Source organism: Lemur catta, chromosome 7 (assembly GCF_020740605.2).
Source record: "Lemur catta isolate mLemCat1 chromosome 7, mLemCat1.pri, whole genome shotgun sequence".
Lineage (NCBI taxonomy): Eukaryota > Metazoa > Chordata > Mammalia > Primates > Lemuridae > Lemur > Lemur catta.
Window position 1 is genome coordinate 104,771,946 of NC_059134.1, and position 20,718 is coordinate 104,792,663.

Below are 20,718 nucleotides of genomic sequence, written 5' to 3' on the forward strand. Positions count from 1 at the left end.
AAAAAGATGACCAAAGAGAGGGCACTTGCCCTCCCACATTAAACCACACCACAAACTGTAATAATAAAAAACATATGATACTGCGAGTAGTCAAGGAGACCAAAGGAATAAAAAAGAGAGGTTAGAACAGAGATATGTATGTGTGTGTATATATATATGCAACTGTACAGTTGATATGTGGTAAGCGGAACAGTTCAGAGGGAAAAAGAGTCTGTCATTGGGTAGGTAGTTCCAGGCCATGGGCACAGGTACCCATGACTTCACAAAGTACCATAGGTGCTCTCCTGGCTGTACGAGTTAACACCCCACCTTGGGGCGTCTGGTTTTCCCTCGGCACTTGGCATCGTCCAGCCGCAGACCGGCTTGCCAGTCTGTTGAATCTAAAGTGCTGCCTCCTTTTCTCCTGGGTTCTCTGCCGACTGCTGAGTTCTGGAGCTCTGTATGCATTTGTCAGCCACTGGGTTTCCCCTTCCGTGAATTGCCTGCTCATATCTTTTCTCCTTTTTCCTGTTGGGTTTCTGGCCGATTTTTTTTTCTCTTTTTTTGCTGATTTGCAAGTCTGTACATATGTGATCATTAATCCCCTGATGGTTTTGATCTTGCACATATTTCCTCCCTGTCTTTCTCTCCTTCGTCTGACGTGCCCTTCGTTAAAGAACCACCACTCCTCTTCACATACTCAAATCCATCAGGTTTGTGCTTTTTGAGTCTTGCTTTCCTCACTTCAAGTCACATAGATATCCTCCAGCATCTTATCTATTGGCTTTACACTATAAAGTTTATAGTTTTACTATCTAGAAAAGTGTTGCAACGAAGTAGTTGAGAACCTGGCTCTGGAGCCAAACTGCCCCCTTACTAGCTTTGGGGACTTGGAGGGCCAGGACTGGGGCGAGAGGGGTGAGGTACTCCCTCTGGTTGAAAATTTTAAGGGTGTCTCAAAAAATATTTTTATGCATTTTTTTTAAAAATCACATTTAAACAAAAATTCATGAGGAACAAAATATTAAAATTTTAAATAAAGACAGAATTTGACGTTGCATGACTCACCTCCCTTGCTTTGGGTCTAGTCCCAGCCCTGCCTTGAGCTGGTTACATAACCTCTCTGTGCCTCAGTTTCCTCATTTGTCTGATAGAAGAAAGGGGTGAGGAGGGAAGATGGGATGTGAAGAAGGGGAAATGAATTCATGTAACTCAAAAGGGGCCTTGCGCATAGTGATAATGTGTCACTAACTGAGAAGTAGGATTGACTCAACTGTGTACATGAGGTCATAAAATGAAATGCAGAGGGAGGGTGGAGGTGGAGGAAGACAAGTACTCTGGGAACTAGGTGGACCTGTGTTCAAATCCCAGTTCCACCACTTGCAAGCATTTGGGACTTTGGCAAACCACTTACCAAATATTATCTATTCCAAATATTTACTGAGCATCTATTTAGCGTCAAACACTGTTCTGGGCACTATATTAATAGATACAGTGGTGAATAAAACAGCCTAAAATAAGATAATTTCAGGTAAGTGTTGTGTGATGCAAAACTGACTTTTTTTTTTTTTTCAAACAAGGTCTTTCTCTGTTGCCCAGGCTGGCTGCAGTGCAGTGGCGTGATCATAGCTCACCACAACCTCCAACTCCTGCCTCAGCCTCCCAAGTAGCTACAACTACAGGCACATGCCACCATGCCTGGCTAATTTTTTTTTTTTTTTTGAGACAGAGTCTCTCTCTTTTGCCCTGGCTAGAGTGCCGTGGCGTCAGCCTAGCTCACAGCAACCTCAAACTCCTGGGGTTAAGCGATCCTCCTGCCTCAGCCTCCCGAGTAGCTGGGACTACAGGCATGCACCACCATGCCCAGCTAATTTTTTCTAAATATTTTTAGTTGTCCAGATAATTTCTTTCTATTTTTTTTAGTAGAGACGGGGTCTCGCTCTTGCTCAGGCTAGTCTCAAACTCCTGACCTCGAGTAATCCTCCCGCCTCGGCCTCCCAGAGTGCTAGGATTACAGGCGTGAGCCACCGGCGCCTGGCCTGGCTAATTTTTTTGTTTTTATTTTTTTGTAGAGGCAGGGTCTCACTATGTTGCCCAGGCTGGTCTCAAACTCCTGGGTTCAAGCGATCCTGCTGCCTTGGCATCCCAAGCTGCTGGGATTACAGGCGTAAACCACTGGCCCAGCCCCAAACTGACTTTAGATTGCATATTCAGGGATGGCCTCTCTGAAAGGTGACATTTGAGCAGAGATGAAGATAATGAAAGGAGCCAGCTGCCAGAATAGCAAGGTTAAGTGTTTTCCAGGCATAGGGAACAGCATATGCAAAGGCCCTGAGGTGGGATGACTTGGCCTGTGAAGGAAGACTGTAAGAAAGCCAACGTGGCTGAGCAGGGTGAAAAGGGGGCAAAAGAGGGACTTGACGAAGAGGCGGGCAGGCACCAGCGCCTTCAGACCTTTATGGACCTTAGTCAAGAATTCAGATTTTATTCTAAGTACAATGGAAAACCAAGGGAAGGTTTGAATCAGACTTAGCAGCATACTTTTTTAAAAAAAGTTTTATTTAACAATAATATACGCAGAGAAAAAGGTATGTTTTAAAAGATCACTTTGGCTGCTCCGTGGGACCGTACTGGAGGAAAGTGGAAGCCACATAAGCTCTCTGAGCCTCAGTTTCCACATCTGCAAAGTGGCAAGAATATCCCTCCCATGCAGGGCTGTGATGAGTAAGGCCAGGAAACAGTTCCCAGGCCTCTCCTTGGCACCTGAGGAGCTGGCTGGGACGCAGAAGGGCCAGACGGCTGAGGCGAGGAAGACCCTCCAAAATCCAACCCAGGGATAGCCTCCGAGCGTGGTGCTGGCTGTCGCTTGCCGAGGCGGCCGCTGGGCGGCGCCACGGGCCTGGGGCCCTCCGTCAAGAAGAGGTCCCTCCCACCCACCAGTTCGCTCGGCGCTTGGCAGCGCTGGCCTGCTAGGGCGGCCGGGGGCGGGGCCGTTATGTGGGGGCGGGGCCTCGGGCCGGTCGAGCTCCCAGGGCGACGGCGCGGGGCGGGGCCTCGGGGGGCGGGGCCGCGGCGACGCCGGGTGGCGGGAGCAGATGGCGGCGGCGCAGGGCGTCTGAGCGGGCGGGGGCCATGAGCGCCGCCCGGCCCCAGTTCAGCATCGATGACGCCTTCGAGCTGTCCCTGGAGGACGCGGGCCCTGGGCCCGAGTCCAGCGGGGTCGCCCGCTTTGGGCCGCTGCATTTCGAGCGCCGGGCCCGGTTCGAGGTGGCTGACGAGGACAAGCAGTCCCGGCTGCGCTACCAGGTGAACGGCCCGGCCCACCTCACCCCCTGCCCCAGGCCGGGCGGGACCCCAGGCCGGGCCTGGGAACCCCAACTCGGGAGAATCTGCCTAGAGGACCCAGGCGGAGCGGGAGATAAGCCCCAACATGACCCCTGATCCACAGCCCTGCCCAGACTCTCTCAGCTCTGATCTGGGTCCCCAGTCAGCACTGGGGAGCCAGACCTGGGATCTCATCCCTCAGCCCCAGCTGGAGAACCCACCCATCCTGGGTACTGCCCTCTCGCCCCCACTGGGTTTGGGAAGGTCCTCTGTATCTGAACCAGACCTCCCCCGTACGCAGGAGCCGAGCGCTCAGCCCCAGGCCAGCCAACAGGAACCTGCGCCCTCTTCTGTTCTCACTCTCCCCCTTAGAGCTGGAGGCCCCCACTCACATGACTAGTCCTTGCCCCCCTTGACTCCCACTAAACCGGAAATCCCCATTTTCCCAGAGAACCTCCACCAACCTTAGGATCCTTTTCTTGGAGACCTGGACCAGATTCCTGTACCCTAAACCTGGGAACCCCGGGCCTGTCCTTCCCTGGTACCCCAAATCCAGAGCCCCCATTCTAGGCGTCTGAAACATCCTGAGAGCTCCACCCTGACTTATGAACTTGGGAGATACCTGGCCCTGGGACCCATACTGGAAGCCCTCAGCCAACTCCGGCTGGCTCCTGCTCCCCAAAGCCCCCAGCATCCACCCACCTCCTTTCTGGGTTTCGGTTTCGGTGAATCACCAAACCCGTTCTGCGGGGAGGGCGAAGGGCCAGGTGAGCAGCTGTGTAGGCCTCCTTTTCTCATCTCCCCGGGAGGGCAGTGAGGGCCTGAGCCCAGCAACCCCTCTGAGCCCTGTGTTCTGGAACAGAACTTGGAGAACGATGAGGATGGAGCCCAGGCCTCTCCAGAGCTGGATGGGGGAGTCGGCACCAGGTCAGGGCCAGGTGGGGACCCACCCCTGTACCCCAAGCCCCATGCCTCTGGCTCATGTCCCCAGGGACCCCATCCAGTCCCCCACCCCACTTCCCTCAGCTGTCTTATGCCCAGTCCTGTAAGGATTCCTAGCCAGACCCCCCACTCCCTTCATGGGGTCCACTATACGGCAGGGTCACCAACCCTAGTGCTCAGCCTCATTCACTCACCCTTCCAGGCTGGACGAACCCCCAGCCTGGTCTGCCCCCCACCTTCCCACAGGTCACCTGTCCTGCAGTAACCCCTAGTGCTTATCCCCAGCCTTCCCCCACCCCCAGTCCTGTAGAAATCCTCAGCCCCTGACTTCATCCTCACCCCCAGTCCCCTCTCAGGGCCCTCTATCCTGCAGGGACCAGCCCTAGTCCCTGCACCACCCCGCTCTTCATGATTCCTGTCCAGAAGGGACCCCCTTCTGTGCCCACTCCTCCCCCTCACTGGGCAACCTGTCCCACAGGGATCCTGGCCGAACCTCCATCCGAAGCTCCCAGTGGTCCTTTAGCACCATCAGCAGCAGCACCCAGCGCTCCTACAACGCCTGCTGCAGGTGAGCCTGGCCGTGCTCCAGCCCCCAGCCTCTGAGCCACCTGCTGCCCCTGTGGTCCCTGCCCCAGCACAGGCAGCCCTGGCTCTACCCCCAAGCCTCCCATACCCCCACTTCATCTCTTTTCACCCCACCCTCCTCTCCTGCCACCCAGCTGGACCCAGCACCCTTTGATCCAGAAGAACCGCCGGGTAGTGCTGGCTTCCTTCCTGCTTCTGCTGCTGGGGCTGGGTGAGTGCCCCCGAGGTCCCCTGCCTAGCCCTGTGGGAGGGTCTGCCCTCCTTTTGTGCAAGCTCTGCATCCCCCCCTTTGGCACACTGGGCCTCTCAGCATCCTGTGGAGGCAGCTGGCTGCCAACACCCCCATTTTACAGGTGAGGAAACTGAGGCCTTAAGAGGGGCAGGCCAAGAAATCACACGTAGCTGAAAATGGAACCTGGTTCAGCACTCCAAAGACTTTTCCTTTTTTTTTAGACTTAAACTGTTTAATCCATCAGGGAACAGAAGAGTAACAGTTACCATTTTTTCTGTGTCTACTTCAGGCCAGGTGCAGGGCAGGTTATTCCCCCACCTTACACAGGTCATACAGCAGTGAGAGGTAGAGTCCAGCACCTCTGTGTAGGGGCTCAGGGCTATGCCTGTCCCTATGGGCAGGGACACTGCCAGCCTGGATCCACAGGGCACCTGTGACTTCCCCTTCTCTGCAGTCTGAGAGCTGACAAGGACTTCTTTCCCACCCCCATTGCTCTGATGGGGAAACTGAGACCCAGAGTAGGCAGATCTCAAAACCAGATGTTTTCTCACTCCCAGCCTCCTCATTCTATGGGGCTGAGCAGGCAGGGGCCCCAGAAAGGATCCAGGGTTGGGGTCTGGAGGGTCTCATAAGGAGGGACCAAGTGTGGCTGCTGCCCCAGTTCCCCTCTCTCTTCTCCAGGAAGGCCAAAGCCCCTCAGCCAGCCAGACCCCCAGCCAGCAAGCCTGGCTTTGGCTCTGGGTTTCTGCATGCAGGGAAGGGAGCTACCACTTCCCAGCACACCACTGCATGCGGGCACTGGTGGCGCTGGCCACAGGCTTTCTCTCATTTTATTCTCAACAACCCAACGAGGCAAGCACTATCACCATCCAGTTCCAGAAATAAGGACACAGGCTCAAGCAGGTGAAGGGACTTGCTCAGGTTGCAGCTGGAAAGTAGATGAGCTGTGATTTAAACCCACATCTGTGACACTGCCAGGCCTGGGGGCCACCAGAGGTCCAGAAAGGGCCTTTGTAGGAATTAGAAAAGGATGTCCCAGGAGAGGACAAAGCCGCAGCCCTAAGCCAGGGTGCAGGGAGTGAGTTGTGCTCCCATCATACCCTTTTTGACATGTTCTGTGCAGTGCACAAGGCAGCAGCGGTCCATGGTGGCCCCTCAAGCCCCCAGGACCACCTCCCTTTCAGAGCCCAAAGTCCACTCCCCACCTTCCTTCCTCTCTCCTCTAACCTGGGTACCCAGGACTCTGGGTCTGAAAAGTGGATCCAGCCATGACCTCATCACCTTCCCCGACGCCCACTGTGCTCCACCAAAGCCCACGTCTCTCCCTGGGGCTTACAGCCCCACTGAGCTCCTCCTGCCTGGCCTCTTGCCTCTCTGGTCTTGCCAAATGCTGGACGCTCTCAGAAAGCCCCCTGTTCCCTCCAGACTCTGGATCTTTGCCGTGCGTTTCCCTGTCTGGAACTCCCCTCTTTCTCTCTGCCTGGGCGATGCCCATAGCACAGCCTCTAGAGTCAGGCAGCCTCACCTTCCACCTGCAGGTGTGTGGGCAAGTTGCTCACCCTCTCTGTGCCTCACTTTCATCTCTGGTGAATTAGGGATGGTGATAATACCTGTCTCATTTGGTCAAGGTGACAAATAAGGCCGTGCACATAACACGCTTAGCCCAGTGCCTGGCAGGTGGTCAATAAATATTAACTGCTGTTGCTCCTGCTGCTCCTCCTGGGCTTAGATGTCACTGCCTCCAAGAAGCCCCTCCTTGGTCCCCCAGGCTGGTCCAGGCCACTCCCCTAAGCTCCCACACCGCCCTGTTCTTACCCCCCACCCCCATATCCTGATCACCTGGGTTGTAGCTTTCAGGTTCCTGGTCCTTCCACTAAGGCAGGGCGATAAGGGCAGGGACCTCATGTGCCTTTCACCACGGATTCCCAGTACAGGCGCGCAGTAGGTGTTCCATAAATGTTTGCCGAATGACTGAAAGGCCACACTGAGGAGCAATCAAAAATCTCTCATCTCACAGACATTTCCCAGGGCCTGCCAAGTGCCCTGCTCTGAAAACACAGAGCTTGGTGAGCTTCCTGGGGAGGGTCTCTGCCCAGGGGGCCTCTGGCTTAGGTGGGGGACACCTCCCTTAGGGCTGAGCCGTGTGGGTGGTAGAAGTCTCCGCCCTCACCCCTGCTCCTGCCCTCACCCCCGCGGCTCCATCTGTGCGCAGTGCTGATCCTGGTCGGCGTGGGACTGGAGGTGGCCCCCTCTGCAGGTGAGCGCCCCCTCGAACCCCCGCAGGCAGCGGTCACCCCGGTCTGGTGCCTGTGGGTGCTTGGCAAGCCCGTCCACCTCCCGCAGGAAAGGGCCCCTTTTTCGGCTGATAGTGAGGCTTGGCAGGGCCGGAGGGACTCGCAGCCGCCCCCCGCCCTGACCCGGCCCTCCTCCCGCGCAGGTGTGTCCAGCGCCATCTTCTTCGTGCCGGGCTTCCTGTTGCTGGTCCCGGGAGGTGCGAGCGGGCGCCGGGGCGGGGTGGGCCGGGCCGGGCCGGGCCGCGGGCGGGGCGGGGCTTCGGCGCTGACAGGCCCCGCCCCGCAGTCTACCACGTGATCTTCATCTACTGCGCCGTCAAGGGCCACCGGGGCTTCCAGTTCTTCTACCTGCCCTACTTCGAGAAGTGAGCAGCGCGGCGCGGCCGTTCCGTTCCCTCTTCCGCCAGCACCGGCCCAGCCCCGTCGGGAGGTTGCTCGGGAAGTCTGGGGTTAGGCCTGGCCCTGGGCAAGTCACCCCTCGCCCGCTCAGTGCCTTAACTTATTCTCGGGCCCTGGGACTGCTAGGCTGGTGTTGTTTTGTGCTAATAAAAGGGTAATTCCGGCAGAGACAATTGCTCTGTTCTGTCACGTCACCCTCGGCCGGGCCCACCGACCTGACCACGCCCCCCCCCACAAAGGCTGAGAAAAGGACTGAGCAGGGGCTGAGGGCTTCCAGAACGCCGATCTCCCCACGGTAGCCAGGCGTGACCGCCCTGATGCTCTGAGTCTTGCCCGAGATCATGTGGCCTGTTTGGGCCAGAACCGGGCCTGGGGCTCTTCTGCCTTGACCCTAGAGGAGGCCGGAACAGCCTGTCCCAGCCCCAGCCCTTGGGCTCCGCCTGTCCCTGTCTCTGTCTGGTGGACCTGGCCGGGAGCACTCATGTGACGCAGACGTGGGGCCTGGAGGCTCGTACCCTAGTTCCAGCCTGGCTCTGGGGCCCTGGGCTGCCACAGCCAGCCCTGAATGTGGGCCATGTCTCCTCCACCCACTGCCCTCCTTCCCAGGCACAGAGGTTGGGACAAGCCCAGAGGCAGAGGGCAGGGGAAGCAGGGCCTGCGTGACAGAGAGCCTCGGTGGTCCAAGACTCTTAGAACCACAGAATGTTAGAAACTGACCATCTCAGAATTTTGGAAAATCAGAGCATCTCAGAATCTTAGTAACCAAGAAACAGAATCTTTGAGAACCCTGAAATGTGAGATCATAATATCTACCAGTGAACGCCAGGCCATGTGCTGAGCACTTACCACAGGTTATGGTTTGTGATCCTCCCTACCTCAGCCCATTTTACAGAGGACGACTGACTCATCCAAGGACAGCCAGTGGGTGGTAGGCAGAGTTAAGAACAGAACCTAGGGCTCCAGGGCCCTTTCCGTGACACTGGGGGAGAGGGAGGAGCCAGAAGCTGACCTGGTATGGTCCCCCACCAGCCAGTGGAGGGGCTGCCGAATTAGCGTGGGCAGGAGAGGCAGGGTTGGTTTATCGACCTGTTTGCAGTATGTCCCCCCTCTCTAAAACACGAGTCCCACTCCCCACTGTCTGCAGCAGCCGGCACCGCAGGCGCCTCCAGAGTTCTGGGACGTTGCATGAACACCCAGGCCCCTGCTCTCGTTCCTACTCCCCGGGCCCACCCAGACCTCCCACCCACAGCCCCCAGTCAAGACACTTTAGTTGGGAGCACCCACGGGATACAGGAACTCCTAAACCAGTGTTCCCATACTAGCTGTGGCAAAGGACCAGTTTTCATTTCTAATCCATCATGGACTAATACATTTGTAAGATAAAAACCAGAAAAATGAAATTAAAAAGATATACAGAATACAAGCCTACAATTTATCAGATTAATCAGAAAAATTACATTTCAATAAGTAGAACATAGGAAAAAGAAAAATGATAAAAACTATTCATTGAAAGTGAGCATATAGGCAATTAACAAATAGTCGCTACTACACTTAAAACTTTTTATCATTCTACAGCCTTAACAGAAAGTTATTCTAGAAGTGATGACTCCCGTAAGTCTGTATCAGGAATCACCAAGGTATGGTCCACAGAATGTTTTTATTTTATTTTATTTTATTTTTACTCCTTTAAAACAGCATGAATACAAGATGGTTTTTATATTTTGTAATGGTTGGGAGAAGTTAAAGAATAATAAGATTTCATGACATAAAATTATATAAAATTCAAATTTCAGTGTCAATAAAGTTTTATTAATTAAGTTTCCAACACAGCCACCCTCATCTGCTTATACACTGACTGACACTACAAAGGCAGATTTGAGTGAACAGCTGCAACAGAGACCATGTGGCCCTCAAACCCTAAATTAATTACCATTCAGCCTTTACATAAAAAGTTTGCCTACCCTTAGTCTATGTAAATGCTTTGACAGAACACTGTGAATATCGATGTTTAAAGTTTTAATGTGACCAATGAACTTGATTTTTGCTGGTTAATTTGTCTAACCCAGGTTGGATTGACAGCCACGCTTCTCAGGGAATAATGAAGATTTAAATCTAAATATATATAATTTTTCTCTAGTTTGAAGACATGAATAGGAGCATACAGATTAGGAACATTAGATTTCCTTAGTGAATTATGACTCAATTTATCCTTAATGCTTTTGCCTGGTAGCCCATTTTTGTCTGATATTCCTGTAGTTACACTTTCTTTTAGTTAATTTCCTCTTTGGAAGTCTTTTCTCCAAGCCATCACTTTCAGCCTTCCGTTTGTCATTATGTTTTGAGTACATCTCCTATATCCTGCACTCAGCTGTGGGGAAGAGCCTGATATCTGCCCCTGATATCTGTATCTGCTCTGTGCCCTCATACTAGAGGAATCCTGGTTTTTAGCTGGGCATTTGACCACCCAAATGAAGATGGCACTTGCCAGCATCTTTTGCCTGTAGGTGTACCATGTGATAAGGTCTGCCTAAGCAGATATAAGTGGTGCATACTTGTTACCCCTTTCTTGTTTGTTCCTGCCTCCCTCCTGCCGTAGGGAAAACAAGCAAATGTGGGCACACCCTAGGGATGGCAGCCCAGGCAGCCAGAAGCAGCCTGGGTCCTTGATGACTCTGTACAGCTGGATCCCACCTACAGACTTTTCTTCAGGGGGAAATAAATTTCTATCCAGGTTAAGGCATTGTTATTTTTGTCCTTTGTTACAGGGAACCCAATCTAATATTGATACTTTCTTTTGTGACTGGGACTCTCACTTTTAACTGACAAATTTAGTCTGCTTATATTTATTGTAATTATTGATTTTTTTTTTTTGAAGGATTGTTTCTACCTTCTGTTTTAATGTTTTCTATGTACCTTGTTTTTCTCTGCTTTTTTTTTTCTTTCTTGGCCTTCTACTGGCTTAATCAAGAATTCTTCATTTCCCCCTTCTCCTCCTCTATTGATCTGACTATTGAATGGTCTGTTCTATTTCTATTATATTAATAGTTGCCCTTAAGTGGTTAACAAGATCTAAAGCTAATCAATGAGTCTATCCTCCTCTAGAACAACAACACAAAGTATTTCAGCATTCCTAAAGCATCCTTTCCCATATTATGGTTTTATTATTCTAGTCACTTCTTGATTTTAATCCCCCAAGTCAATTTTTGCTTACAGTTATTGCTTCTCTAGATCTATCAATATGTTTACTGATTTCTTTCCTGACCACTGTGTAGCACTTACTCTGCCTTCATTCTGGATTCAATTTCCTTCTTATGGAAACTATTCCTTCCAGCAGGGTGTGTGGGTGGGCAACAGCCTTTGTTTATTAAAAAAGTTTATATTTCACCTTCATCCTTGAATAATGATTGAACTAGGTATGGGTTTCTTGGCTGACAATTATTTTTTCTCTGCATATTGAACAATTTATCCATTGTTTTCTGGCATCTATTGTTGCCAATGAAAAGTGTTTGGTGAGCAATCTGACTTTTCTCTTGAGATTTTAGTTTTGTATCCTGCAGTTTCACTGGGATGTATCTAGATATACGTTGATTTTTATTCATCCTATTCAGGCTTCAGTTTGCTCCTTCAATCTGGGCACTTAATGCCTCTGGAAGTCTTTATGGAAATTTTTCAGCCATCATCTCTTTGATCATAGCCTCATGCCCATTCTCTATATTTCCGCATTCTGAGGCTCTCGATGACTTTTAACTACCTTTCAACACTTTCCATCTTTATGTCTCTCAGTGCTACATTATAGGTGAATTTCTCAGATACAGCTTCCAGTTCATTAATCTTTTAAATCTGTGTTTAATCTGCTGTTTTAACTTATCCATTTATTTTTTCATTCTAATGGCTATACTTTATATTTCTAGAAGTGCTGTTGGGTTATTTTAAAAATCTTCCTGTTCTATTTTCATACCATGATATTACTGCATATTGCTCTCTTTTCCTTCTCTTATTGCTTTTTTTTTTTTTTGCATCTATTTTGTGGTCTTTTTTAGATTGTTCTATTATTTACACTTTGAGACGCCAAATCTGTTTTTGCATCTGTCTAGCCTCCTCATGGTGGTTTGTTTCCTTGTTTAACCTGTAATTTTTATCATGAGTTCATCTTTGGGAGCAGCAGGGTTTTCTGTTTGCATTTTTAGAAGTTCCATGTGTCCATTGTGGATTGAAAGAGTGCCCCTTCTCAGCAGTTTTTTTTTTTTCCCTTTTTTTTTTTTTTTTTTTTGCAGCTTTTCACACCCTGGAGACAGACCACACTCCTGCTTGAAGTGCAGGTCAGGTTCTCCAGGGTAACTGAAGGCCCTGAGCGTCTACCTCCTTGCCACTTTCTCAGGCTGCTCAGTGAAGATATATTTTAGTCCCTGTTTCAAGAACAGGATAGCCCTTTGAGACCCCGGAATGTACCCAGGAGGTTCATTTCTTGCTCTCCAGACTCATATGGGTCTTCTGTCACTCGTGGGTGTCAGAGCCCAGGTGCCCATGCCTCTGTCCAAGTCTGAAACCACAGGGTCAGCTCCTTCCTACAACCCAAGTTTTGATTTCTCTTTCTTTGGTCCCTGGGGTCATTGCTTTCTATCTTTCAAATTTACTTTTTAAAAAAATCATTCTAGGCCAGGTGCGGTGGCTCACACCTAGCCTATAATCCTAGCACTCTGGCAGGCCGAAGCGGGTGGAATCCACTCGAGGTCAGGAGTTCGAGACCAGCCTGAGCAAGAGCAAGCCCCTATCTCTACTAAAAATAGAAAGAAATTATCTGGCCAACTAAAAATATATAGAAAAAATTAGCTGGGCATAGTGGCACATGCCTGTAGTCCCAGCTACTCGGGAGGCTGAGGCAGTAGGATCGCTTAAGCCCAGGAGTTTGAGGTTGCTGTGAGCTAGGCTGACACCACGGCACTCTAGCCCAGGCAACAGACAGAGCGAGACTCTGTCTCAAAAAAAAAAAAAAAAAAATCATTCTATCCGCCTAAGAGGTGGGAGGGGTCCAGCCACCCTCTCAATTCCCCACGTTACTCGGGTTCCCCGCAACACTGCCCACCTTTGAAGCTGCCAGTGCCAGGGAACTCCCTACCTCCAAGGGACTGGAGAGACCCTAATCTTGCTCCTGTGGAGAATGGCAGGCAGTTGTGAGCGGGTTCTCCTGGCAGCCTGAGGAGGGAGAGGTGAAGATGCAGGTGGGCGGATGGCATAAGAAGCAGACTCTCAGGCCAGGTGTTGTCAGATGTTACCAGGTGTTAGAAGTCTGGGGCTGCTGGGTCTCTCCCATCCTGGAACCTCTTGGGGTAGGGTGTGCACCCTCGCTCCTGTTGGGGTCCGGGGCCCCACAGGCAACGGATCCTCCCCTCTTGCAGCCTCAGTGAGTCGACAGCATCATCACAAACTCTGCAGGAAAGGAGGGCAGGGCTTGGGCGGGTCCATGGGGGGGCGGATCCCAGGAGGTGCTGGGCTCAGCCTGGGCACCAGAGGGACAGGAGTGTTATCTGGGAGGGAGACTCACCGTCAAAGTCTACAGTGCCATCCCCATTGAGGTCCACTTCTCGGAGCATCTCATCCAGCTCAGGACCGGCCAACGGCTCCCCCAGCAGAGCCGGTGCTGCCTGCCGCAGCTCCGCCACAGTGATTCGTCCATCCCTGTCCCTGTCAAACTAGGGTCCCGGCAGGGATCAACCCCTCCCACCCAAAACGGCCTCAGCCTGCACCCAGCTCCATGCTTGCCACTGCCCAAATGCTCCCCTTCCCACATCTTCACCCATCCAAACCTTCCCCATCGCCCCCTGCCACGAGAGCGTGCCTCCTGCTCCAGGACGTCTCCCCAGATGGGTCCCCCAGCTGGAAGCCAGCTGAACCCTCTCTGACCCATCCCAGGCCCTAGTCCCACCGCCCGCAGGGCTCTAGGTCTTCACAAGGCTGGGGCCCCCAGTCTCTCCGGCCTGAGAAGCCGGCAAGGACACCATCCAGCCCGCCACCCACTGCGCACCGCGACCGTGCTCCACACCTCTCGGAAGGCGATGCGCAGCTCTCGCACCCCCAGCATGTGCGCCGTCTCCTCCCTCAGCTTCGGGCTTATCAGTTCCACAAACTCCTCGAAGTCCACACGGCCACCCACTGTGGACCCAGGCAGACTGTCACGATGGTGAGGGCTGTGGCCCAAGAAGGGATGTCATGAGGACTAGGGACCACCCACCCCCAGGGTTTGCACCCAAGACAGGACACCTGTGTCCATGCCTGCAGCGGTAGGAGGCTGGAACCCTGTTTTCTGGGGTACTGAGGGGCCAGGGCTGCTTCTGCTCTTAGTGAAGAACTGCAGTGTGGGAGAAGGAGACCAGGCTTTGGAGCCAGAGGTCCCGGCTTCAGATCCTGGCTCTGCCCATGGTGTGCATGGTGTCGGGTGACTTACTAACCCTTCCTTCCTCATCCTGGGATGCAGACCAGAGAACCTGCTCCGTGGGGGTGCTGCCGGAGTTCGAGTTCATGGCTACAAAGTGCCAGGGCCCAGTAGGTGGCAATAAACACCTTCTGGGCACACCATGTAGTCAGGGCCTCAGTGCTAAGACGCCATCAGTCATGTAAAGCAGCAGTCCCCAACCTTTTTGGCACCAGGGACCAGTTTCATGGAAGACAGTTGGGGCGGTAGGGGTCGAGGTGATGCGAGCGATGGGGAGCAGCTGTGGACACAAATGCAGCTTCCAGCTGGCGGGTCCCCTGCTCACCTCCTGCTGTGCCCCCTTCCTAATTTTTCCATGGACAGGGGTGGGGGGCTGGGGAGACAGTGGAGCTCTGTGGCCGGATCCCTAACAGGCCAGAGGTTGGGGACCACAGATACAAAGCACCAAGATTCAAACAGCTGCTCTGGGGGAAGAAAAGAAGTGGTGGTACCGACTGACTGTTCACATCAATTGTAAGTCACGCCCCCATTTGGGGAATTGCAAGGAAAAAAATGCAGGTGTCCTGGAATGAAGGGAATATAGTATTTGCCTGAGGACAAACCAGTGAGTGACAAGCACACAGTGGCTGCCCATCAGACACTTGGTCACAAAGAGTGGCCAGGGTCCTCTCAGGCCAGGGTGACCTCGATTCAGGCAGCTGCCACCAGGGCAGAGGGGGTGGGGCAGGGTCACAGAGAGAGAGCGAGAGGAGCACCAGGTGGCCAATGCCAGCAGAGAGCACTTTGTCCAGGGAGGCAGGAAGGGCCCTGTGGGAGGACTGAGAGTAGACAGTGTCCGGGTGGAGACCCCAAGGCCAGGTAGGGTCCCTCCTGGGTCCTCGGGCAGCCCTGCTTGCCTGCCTCACCACACCAAGAGGCAGAGCTTGGACCTGTTGTCCCTGCCTCTGATGGAGCCGATGTGGTCCTGGACACTGTCACCCTCCCTCACTCCCACTAACACCCCTGATGCAACGCCCACAGGCCACCTCCTGCCAACCCCGCCTAATCCCCCTGCACCCTGAGGCTCAGAGAAGACCCCGCAGGCGGCGCCGTCACTGACTGCGCATCTTGACGTGCTGGGAGACCTCCAGCAGCTCCATCTCGGTGGGCATGTAGCCCAGGGTCCGCATGCAGTCGCCCAGGTCCCGGTAACCGATGTAGCCGTCACGGTCAGTGTCGAACTCCTCGAAGGCGGCCTGAAGCTCTGTGGGGAAGGGAGGCGACTCAGGCCCAGGCGGCCAGGCTCAAGGAACCTCCTGCCCCCGCCAGCAGCAAGAGCCACTCACCGTCCAGCTCCTCGGGGCCCAGCTCACGGTCCTGCAGGAGGAAGTCCAGCATGTCCCCAGGGCCAGCCAAGGTCTGTCCATCCTTCACCTCCAGCCCCCGCCCACACTGGCCTCGGCAGGCCAGCCCCGCCAGGGCAGGAGAGGGCATCTGGAGTCCCGTGGGCCCCCGGAGGAGAGAGCCCACTTCGCGCTCCAGGGCCTCGAGCTCCCACAGAGCCCTGGGTGCAAGTGCCGGCTCTGCCCACTGCCCAGGCCCACCTGAGACCACCAACCCTTCCCCAGACTGCGGCAACCCTGCCCCACAGCCCAGGCTCCCTGGTCTCGGGCAGGAGAGGCAGGAGGCCTGGTACTGAGGGGCAGGGTAGCATGAGTCTCCACCCCCACCCCCTGCGCCCCAGCCCTGCCCAGGCCCCACCTGACCTTCCCGAAGATTCGGTCAAGCAGGGGCCCGTATGTCCTGTGAGCAGCATCGCGCTGGGGATCAGGACGATGCCGGTGGGACTGGCGACGAGAGGCTGGCCCAGGGGCTTCAGCAGGGGGCCCTGCCTGCCCCTCTCCCATCCTGGAGGGGTTCTTGCTGCTGTCCCTGGCCTTGGGGCCCTGGACAGGGGTCTGCTCCCCAGAGCTGCCAGTGCCCTTCCGGGACCCTTGAAACCCCCTCTCCGTCCTGCTCCTCCTCTTGGTCAAGGGGGGCCCCTCGGCACCACTCCTGGGAACCACAGCCCCTGCAGGGGGCTCCTGGGGGCCAGTGGCTGGGTCTGGTCCATGCTGCCCCCTTACCTGCTCTGTGGCCATGTGGGAGGGACAACAGGGCTCAGAGATGCCGCACCCCAAGCACCCTCGGCTCTTGGGACCCGCAAAGCTGCTTATGCACCCACACTCTTAGAGCTCATGGCCTGGGATCGGGCTCGGAGGGGGATTAGGGTAAGTGAGGTAGGCAGCCCAGGCCCTAATCCCAGCCCTCTGCCCCGGGCAGAGCCAGATGGATCGAGAGAACTGGCCTCAGTCAGCAGCAAGGGGCACCAGGATGTGGTGGCTGCCATGAGCTTCAGACTGCAGCTCTGCCACATACTGGCTGGGAGACCCAGCAAAGTCCCCCCTCAAGTCTGTTCCCTTGTGCATAAAATGCGGAGAAGATTGCTGAGGCGGGAGGACCTGCCGGCGGTGTGCCATGGGCAGAGGACTAGCCAAGCAGAGCGGGGGACCAGGGAGGGCATTTCAGGCAGGAGGAAGCATGTGGGCAAAGGCTGGGAAGGGGGAAGGACAAGTCGCCTACTGGGGCCCCCCGTGGGGTGACATCCTGGCCAGAGCACAGGGCAAGTGAAATTGAGGAAGAGAGGCCAGATCACAGAGGCCTCGAATGCCAGATTGAGGGGCACAGGGGTGATGTCAGAGGAGGTGGCTCCTGGGGATCCTTGAGCCTGTCCTGGTCTGGAAGGGCCCAGGGTGAGAAGGGGGTTCAGGCATCTGGCCCTGTCGGGGGTGGGGGGTCTGGCTGATCACTTGGCCCTGCTGGGCCGGGGTTAGGGTTTCCCAGTGAGCAGCCCCATGAATGATTGATGTCCTCTCAGCTTGGGTTTCCTGCCCGCCCGCCTTAGTGCCGCCGGGCACCATGCAGCGGGCCCCAGTGAGGGGCCGTGTGGACAGCTGGACCGCTGGGCGGGCAGGCACACCCTGCTCCTCCCACCACCGGCCTGCACCTCACGGGTAAGTGGGGCCTCGCTGGTGGGGCCTGGGGTGGGGGTGCCCAGGGCTCTGATCCAACAGGGACTGAGCTTACAGAGCAGGGTCAGCCTGAGGCAGAGTCCTGGGCTGGGGGAGGCCACCAGGCTAAAGCCAAGTGGCCTTCAGGGGCATGTGGTCCCTCCCCTAGCTGCACTGCCACCAGGCCTTTCTCCATCCTCAGCGGGAAACTCCCTGCCCTCCGCCTGCTGGGGAAGGTGAGGTGGGGAGGGTGAGCCTCTTGGGTCCCAGCGTTGGGTGCCACAGCCCACCTCACCCCGTCACACTGCAGAGCCCCTGTCCCCTTCTCTACTGAGTAGCTCCAAGAGACAAATGGAGGCCACTTTCTGCCTGAGCTGTGGGACGCTTGTGGCATGGGCTCCTACTACCTGCCTCCCTGTTCACCTTGGGCGCCTATGGGCCTGTGGGACCCAGAGCCCTTCCATCTTGGAATTTTTTTTTTTTCTTTTTTGAGACAGTGTCTCACTCTGCTGCCCAGGCTAGAGTGCTGTGGCGTCAGCCTAGCTCACAGCAACCTCAAACTCCTGGGCTCAAGCAATCCTTCTGCCTCAGCCTCCCGAGTAGCTGAGACTACAGGCATGTGCCACCATGCCCAGCTAATTTTTTCTATACATTTTTAGTTTTCCAGCTAATTTCTTTCTATTTTTAGTAGATACGGGGTCTTGCTCTTGCTCAGGCTGGTCTCGAACTCCTGAGCTCAAAGGATCCTCCCGCCTCGGCCTCCCAGAGTGCTAGGATTACAGGCATGAGCCACCGCGCCCGGCCCCCATCTTGGAATTTTAAACACTCGAACCACAGGGTATGAGGCATAAAGGGGTCTTGAGATGAGCTGACCAAGTGGTTTTCCAACTGTATCCCCTGGAGCCTTAGGGGAGTGTTCTTCCTCCTTTCATCCGAGCACTGCTCTAGTTCACTCAGGAGCTCCACTGTAACACTTTATTTACAGACAAGGTTCAACAGCTTTAACAGTAAGTTTGAAAGTCTCTGGTTTGGTCCACTTGGACACACTGGGATTCCACATGTCAGAAAGAGTAAGTCTGGGTTTGAGTCCTGGGCTCCCCTTGTAATCTATGACCTTGGGCAAGTCACTGATTCTCTGAACCTTCCTCTCCTCATCTATGAAATGGAATGCATGAGGACAGCAGGTCATCTGTTCAAAGTCCCTGCTGTAGGCTAACTACCCAAAACATGAGGATGATGGCCTGGGAGAGGGACAGTGACTTGCCTGGAGATGCGCAACTCTCCTCTCTCTCTCCTTCTCTCTCTCTCTCTCTCTTTTTCTCGTTTTTCTCTTTTTTTAGAGACAGGGTCTCACTCCATCCCCCAGGCTAGAAAGCAGTGGTGTCATCATAGCTCACTGCAGCCTCCAACTCCTAGGCTCGAACGATCCTCCTGCCTCAGCCTCCCGAGTATCTGGGACTACAGGTGTGCGCCACCACGTCTGGTGGAGATGGGGTCTTGCTCTGTTGCCCAGACTGGTCTCAACCTCTCTGTCATACTCAGTCATTGACACAATCGTTGACTCCCCAGGCACCCACTTCATGTCCAGCAGTACTCTGAGGACCCCAAATGGACACTGTTATGGAAGCCAACATGGGCGTCGCTGGCCACAGGCCCCGCACAGAGCTCGATGACGAGGACTACTACCCCCAGGGTGGCTGGGACACAGTCTTCCTGGTGGCCCTGTTGCTCCTGGGGCTGCCAGCCAACGGGCTAATGGCGTGGCTGGCCGGCTCCCAGGCCCGGCACGGAGCGGGCACACGGCTGGCCCTGCTTCTGCTCAGTCTGGCCCTCTCTGACTTTTTGTTCCTGGCGGCTGCAGTCTTCCAGATCCTGGAGATCCAGCATGGAGGGCACTGGCCACTGGGGACAGCCGCCTGCCGCTTCTACTACTTCCTGTGGGGTGTGTCCTACTCCTCCGGCCTCTTCCTGCTGGCCGCCCTCAGCCTGGACCGCTGCCTGCTGGCGCTGTGCCCACGCTGGTACCCTGGGCACCGCCCGGCCCGCCTGCCCCTCTGGGTCTGCGCCGGGGTCTGGGTGCTGGCCACGCTCTTTAGCGTGCCCTGGCTCGTGTTCCCCGAGGCCGCCGTCTGGTGGTACGACCTGGTCATCTGCCTGGACTTCTGGGACAGTGAGGAGCTGCCGCTGCGGATGCTTGAAATCCTGGGGGGCTTCCTGCCTTTCCTCCTGCTCCTCGTCTGCCACGTGCTCACCCAGGCCTCGGCCTGCCGGACCTGCCGCCACCGCCAGCCTTGGCCCGCAGCCCGCCAGGGCTTTGCCAGTGTGGCCAAGACCATTCTGTCGGCCTACGTGGTCCTGCGGCTGCCCTACCAGCTGGCGCAGCTGCTCTACCTGGCCTTCCTGTGGGACGTCTACCCCGGCTACCTGCTCTGGGAGGCCCTGGTCTACTCTGACTACCTGATCCTGCTCAACAGCTGCCTCAGTCCCTTCCTCTGCCTCACGGCCAGCGCCGACCTCCGGGCCCTGCTGCGCACGGTGCTCGCCTCCTTTGCCGCCGCCCTCTGTGAGCAGCAGCCGGGCAGCTTCAGGCCGGCCGAGCCGCAGACCCAAGTGGACTCTGAGGCTCCGACTCCGCCAGGGCCAACAGCTGTGGCCCCGCCTCAGCCAAACCCCACGGCCCAGCCACGGTCGGATGCTGAGGCCCAGGCCCCTGGGCCCACTGCCAACTCAGCCCCCAGTCCCTGTGACGAAGCCGCCCCTGCCCCATCCTCAGACCCCACCCCAGGGGCCCCTGAGAACCCAGCCACACCTCCTGCCTCTGAGGGAGGAAGCCCCAGCACTGCCCCGCCAGAGGCGGCCCCCAGCGAGGGTGCCACGTGACGGTCCGGGAAAGCCCAGGCCACCAGGGCAGTGGAAGAGCCAGGTTGAGACAGGAACCAGCCAGTCTGAGAGATGGTCGCCGTGGGGAATGTCACCCTGGAAAACCCCACGGAGTCCCTTGATCATGGAGGGACTTGGGGGAGGTGAAGTCAGCAGCCCAGAGCCTTAGACTGTTGGGAGCGTCCCCTACCCCGTCCCACCAAGCTCTTCCACAGTCACCCCTGACACACCCTGGGGTTGCCTAGCAGCCTCCTGAGCCACAGCTAATGGCATCCTCCAACACCCCCAGACCCCACTGACAGGTTCCCCTCTGCCCCGGTCCTGCTGGAAGAAGACAGCAAGAGGTACTTTCCCTGGGCTTTGTCTGACCTCCCTTTGACCCTTCCCTCCCTCTCCTCCTCCCTGTCCTGTCCTTCAGCCTGGACATAAGGATGCCTAACATAATAGTCCCTGCAGACAAGAGAGGCTTCCAGAAGCCAGCAGCCCCAAGCAGGAGCCTGAGGCCCTAGTGGCCCACAAGCTGGCCTGGCATGGCCAAGCCCTCTCCACCAGGCCCCTGCCCCCAACAGGCAGTGAGGCTGGGGCAGGACCTCCCTCAGCAAGGCAGCAGGAGAAGAGGCAAGA

At 55.4% G+C, this 20,718-nt stretch overlaps 3 protein-coding genes across 8 annotated transcripts; 2 read left to right on the plus strand and 1 right to left on the minus strand.

Moving 5' to 3' along the window:
• The first annotated feature begins 3,033 nt into the window (after window positions 1-3,033).
• Window positions 3,034-7,923, plus strand: TMEM134 (transmembrane protein 134). 6 transcript variants are annotated; one of them, XM_045558327.1, is made up of 7 exons: window positions 3,034-3,285; window positions 4,166-4,230; window positions 4,724-4,813; window positions 4,965-5,041; window positions 7,275-7,319; window positions 7,500-7,553; window positions 7,643-7,923. In XM_045558327.1, the coding sequence occupies exons 1-7, from the start codon at window positions 3,112-3,114 to the stop codon at window positions 7,723-7,725; spliced, it is 588 nt and encodes a 195-aa protein (XP_045414283.1). In that variant the 5' UTR covers window positions 3,034-3,111; the 3' UTR covers window positions 7,726-7,923. The 6 variants fall into 6 exon arrangements, with proteins under 6 accessions (XP_045414283.1, XP_045414285.1, XP_045414288.1 ...); XM_045558328.1 differs by lacking the exon at window positions 3,034-3,285 and adding an exon at window positions 3,304-4,070; XM_045558329.1 differs by lacking the exon at window positions 7,500-7,553 and having other exon boundaries at window positions 3,044-3,285.
• Window positions 7,924-13,153: 5,230 nt separating this feature from the next.
• On the minus strand, window positions 13,154-16,407 carry CABP4 (calcium binding protein 4). The gene is made up of 6 exons (XM_045558338.1): window positions 15,931-16,407; window positions 15,511-15,541; window positions 15,285-15,428; window positions 13,796-13,905; window positions 13,298-13,445; window positions 13,154-13,182 (listed from the first exon to the last, which is right to left on the minus strand). The coding sequence occupies exons 1-6, from the start codon at window positions 16,303-16,305 to the stop codon at window positions 13,154-13,156; spliced, it is 837 nt and encodes a 278-aa protein (XP_045414294.1). The 5' UTR covers window positions 16,306-16,407.
• Window positions 16,408-18,822: 2,415 nt separating this feature from the next.
• Window positions 18,823-20,149, plus strand: GPR152 (G protein-coupled receptor 152). The gene has a single exon (XM_045558335.1). It carries the CDS (start codon window positions 18,823-18,825, stop codon window positions 20,092-20,094), a length of 1,272 nt encoding a protein of 423 aa, XP_045414291.1. The 3' UTR covers window positions 20,095-20,149.
• The last annotated feature ends 569 nt before the right edge of the window (window positions 20,150-20,718 follow it).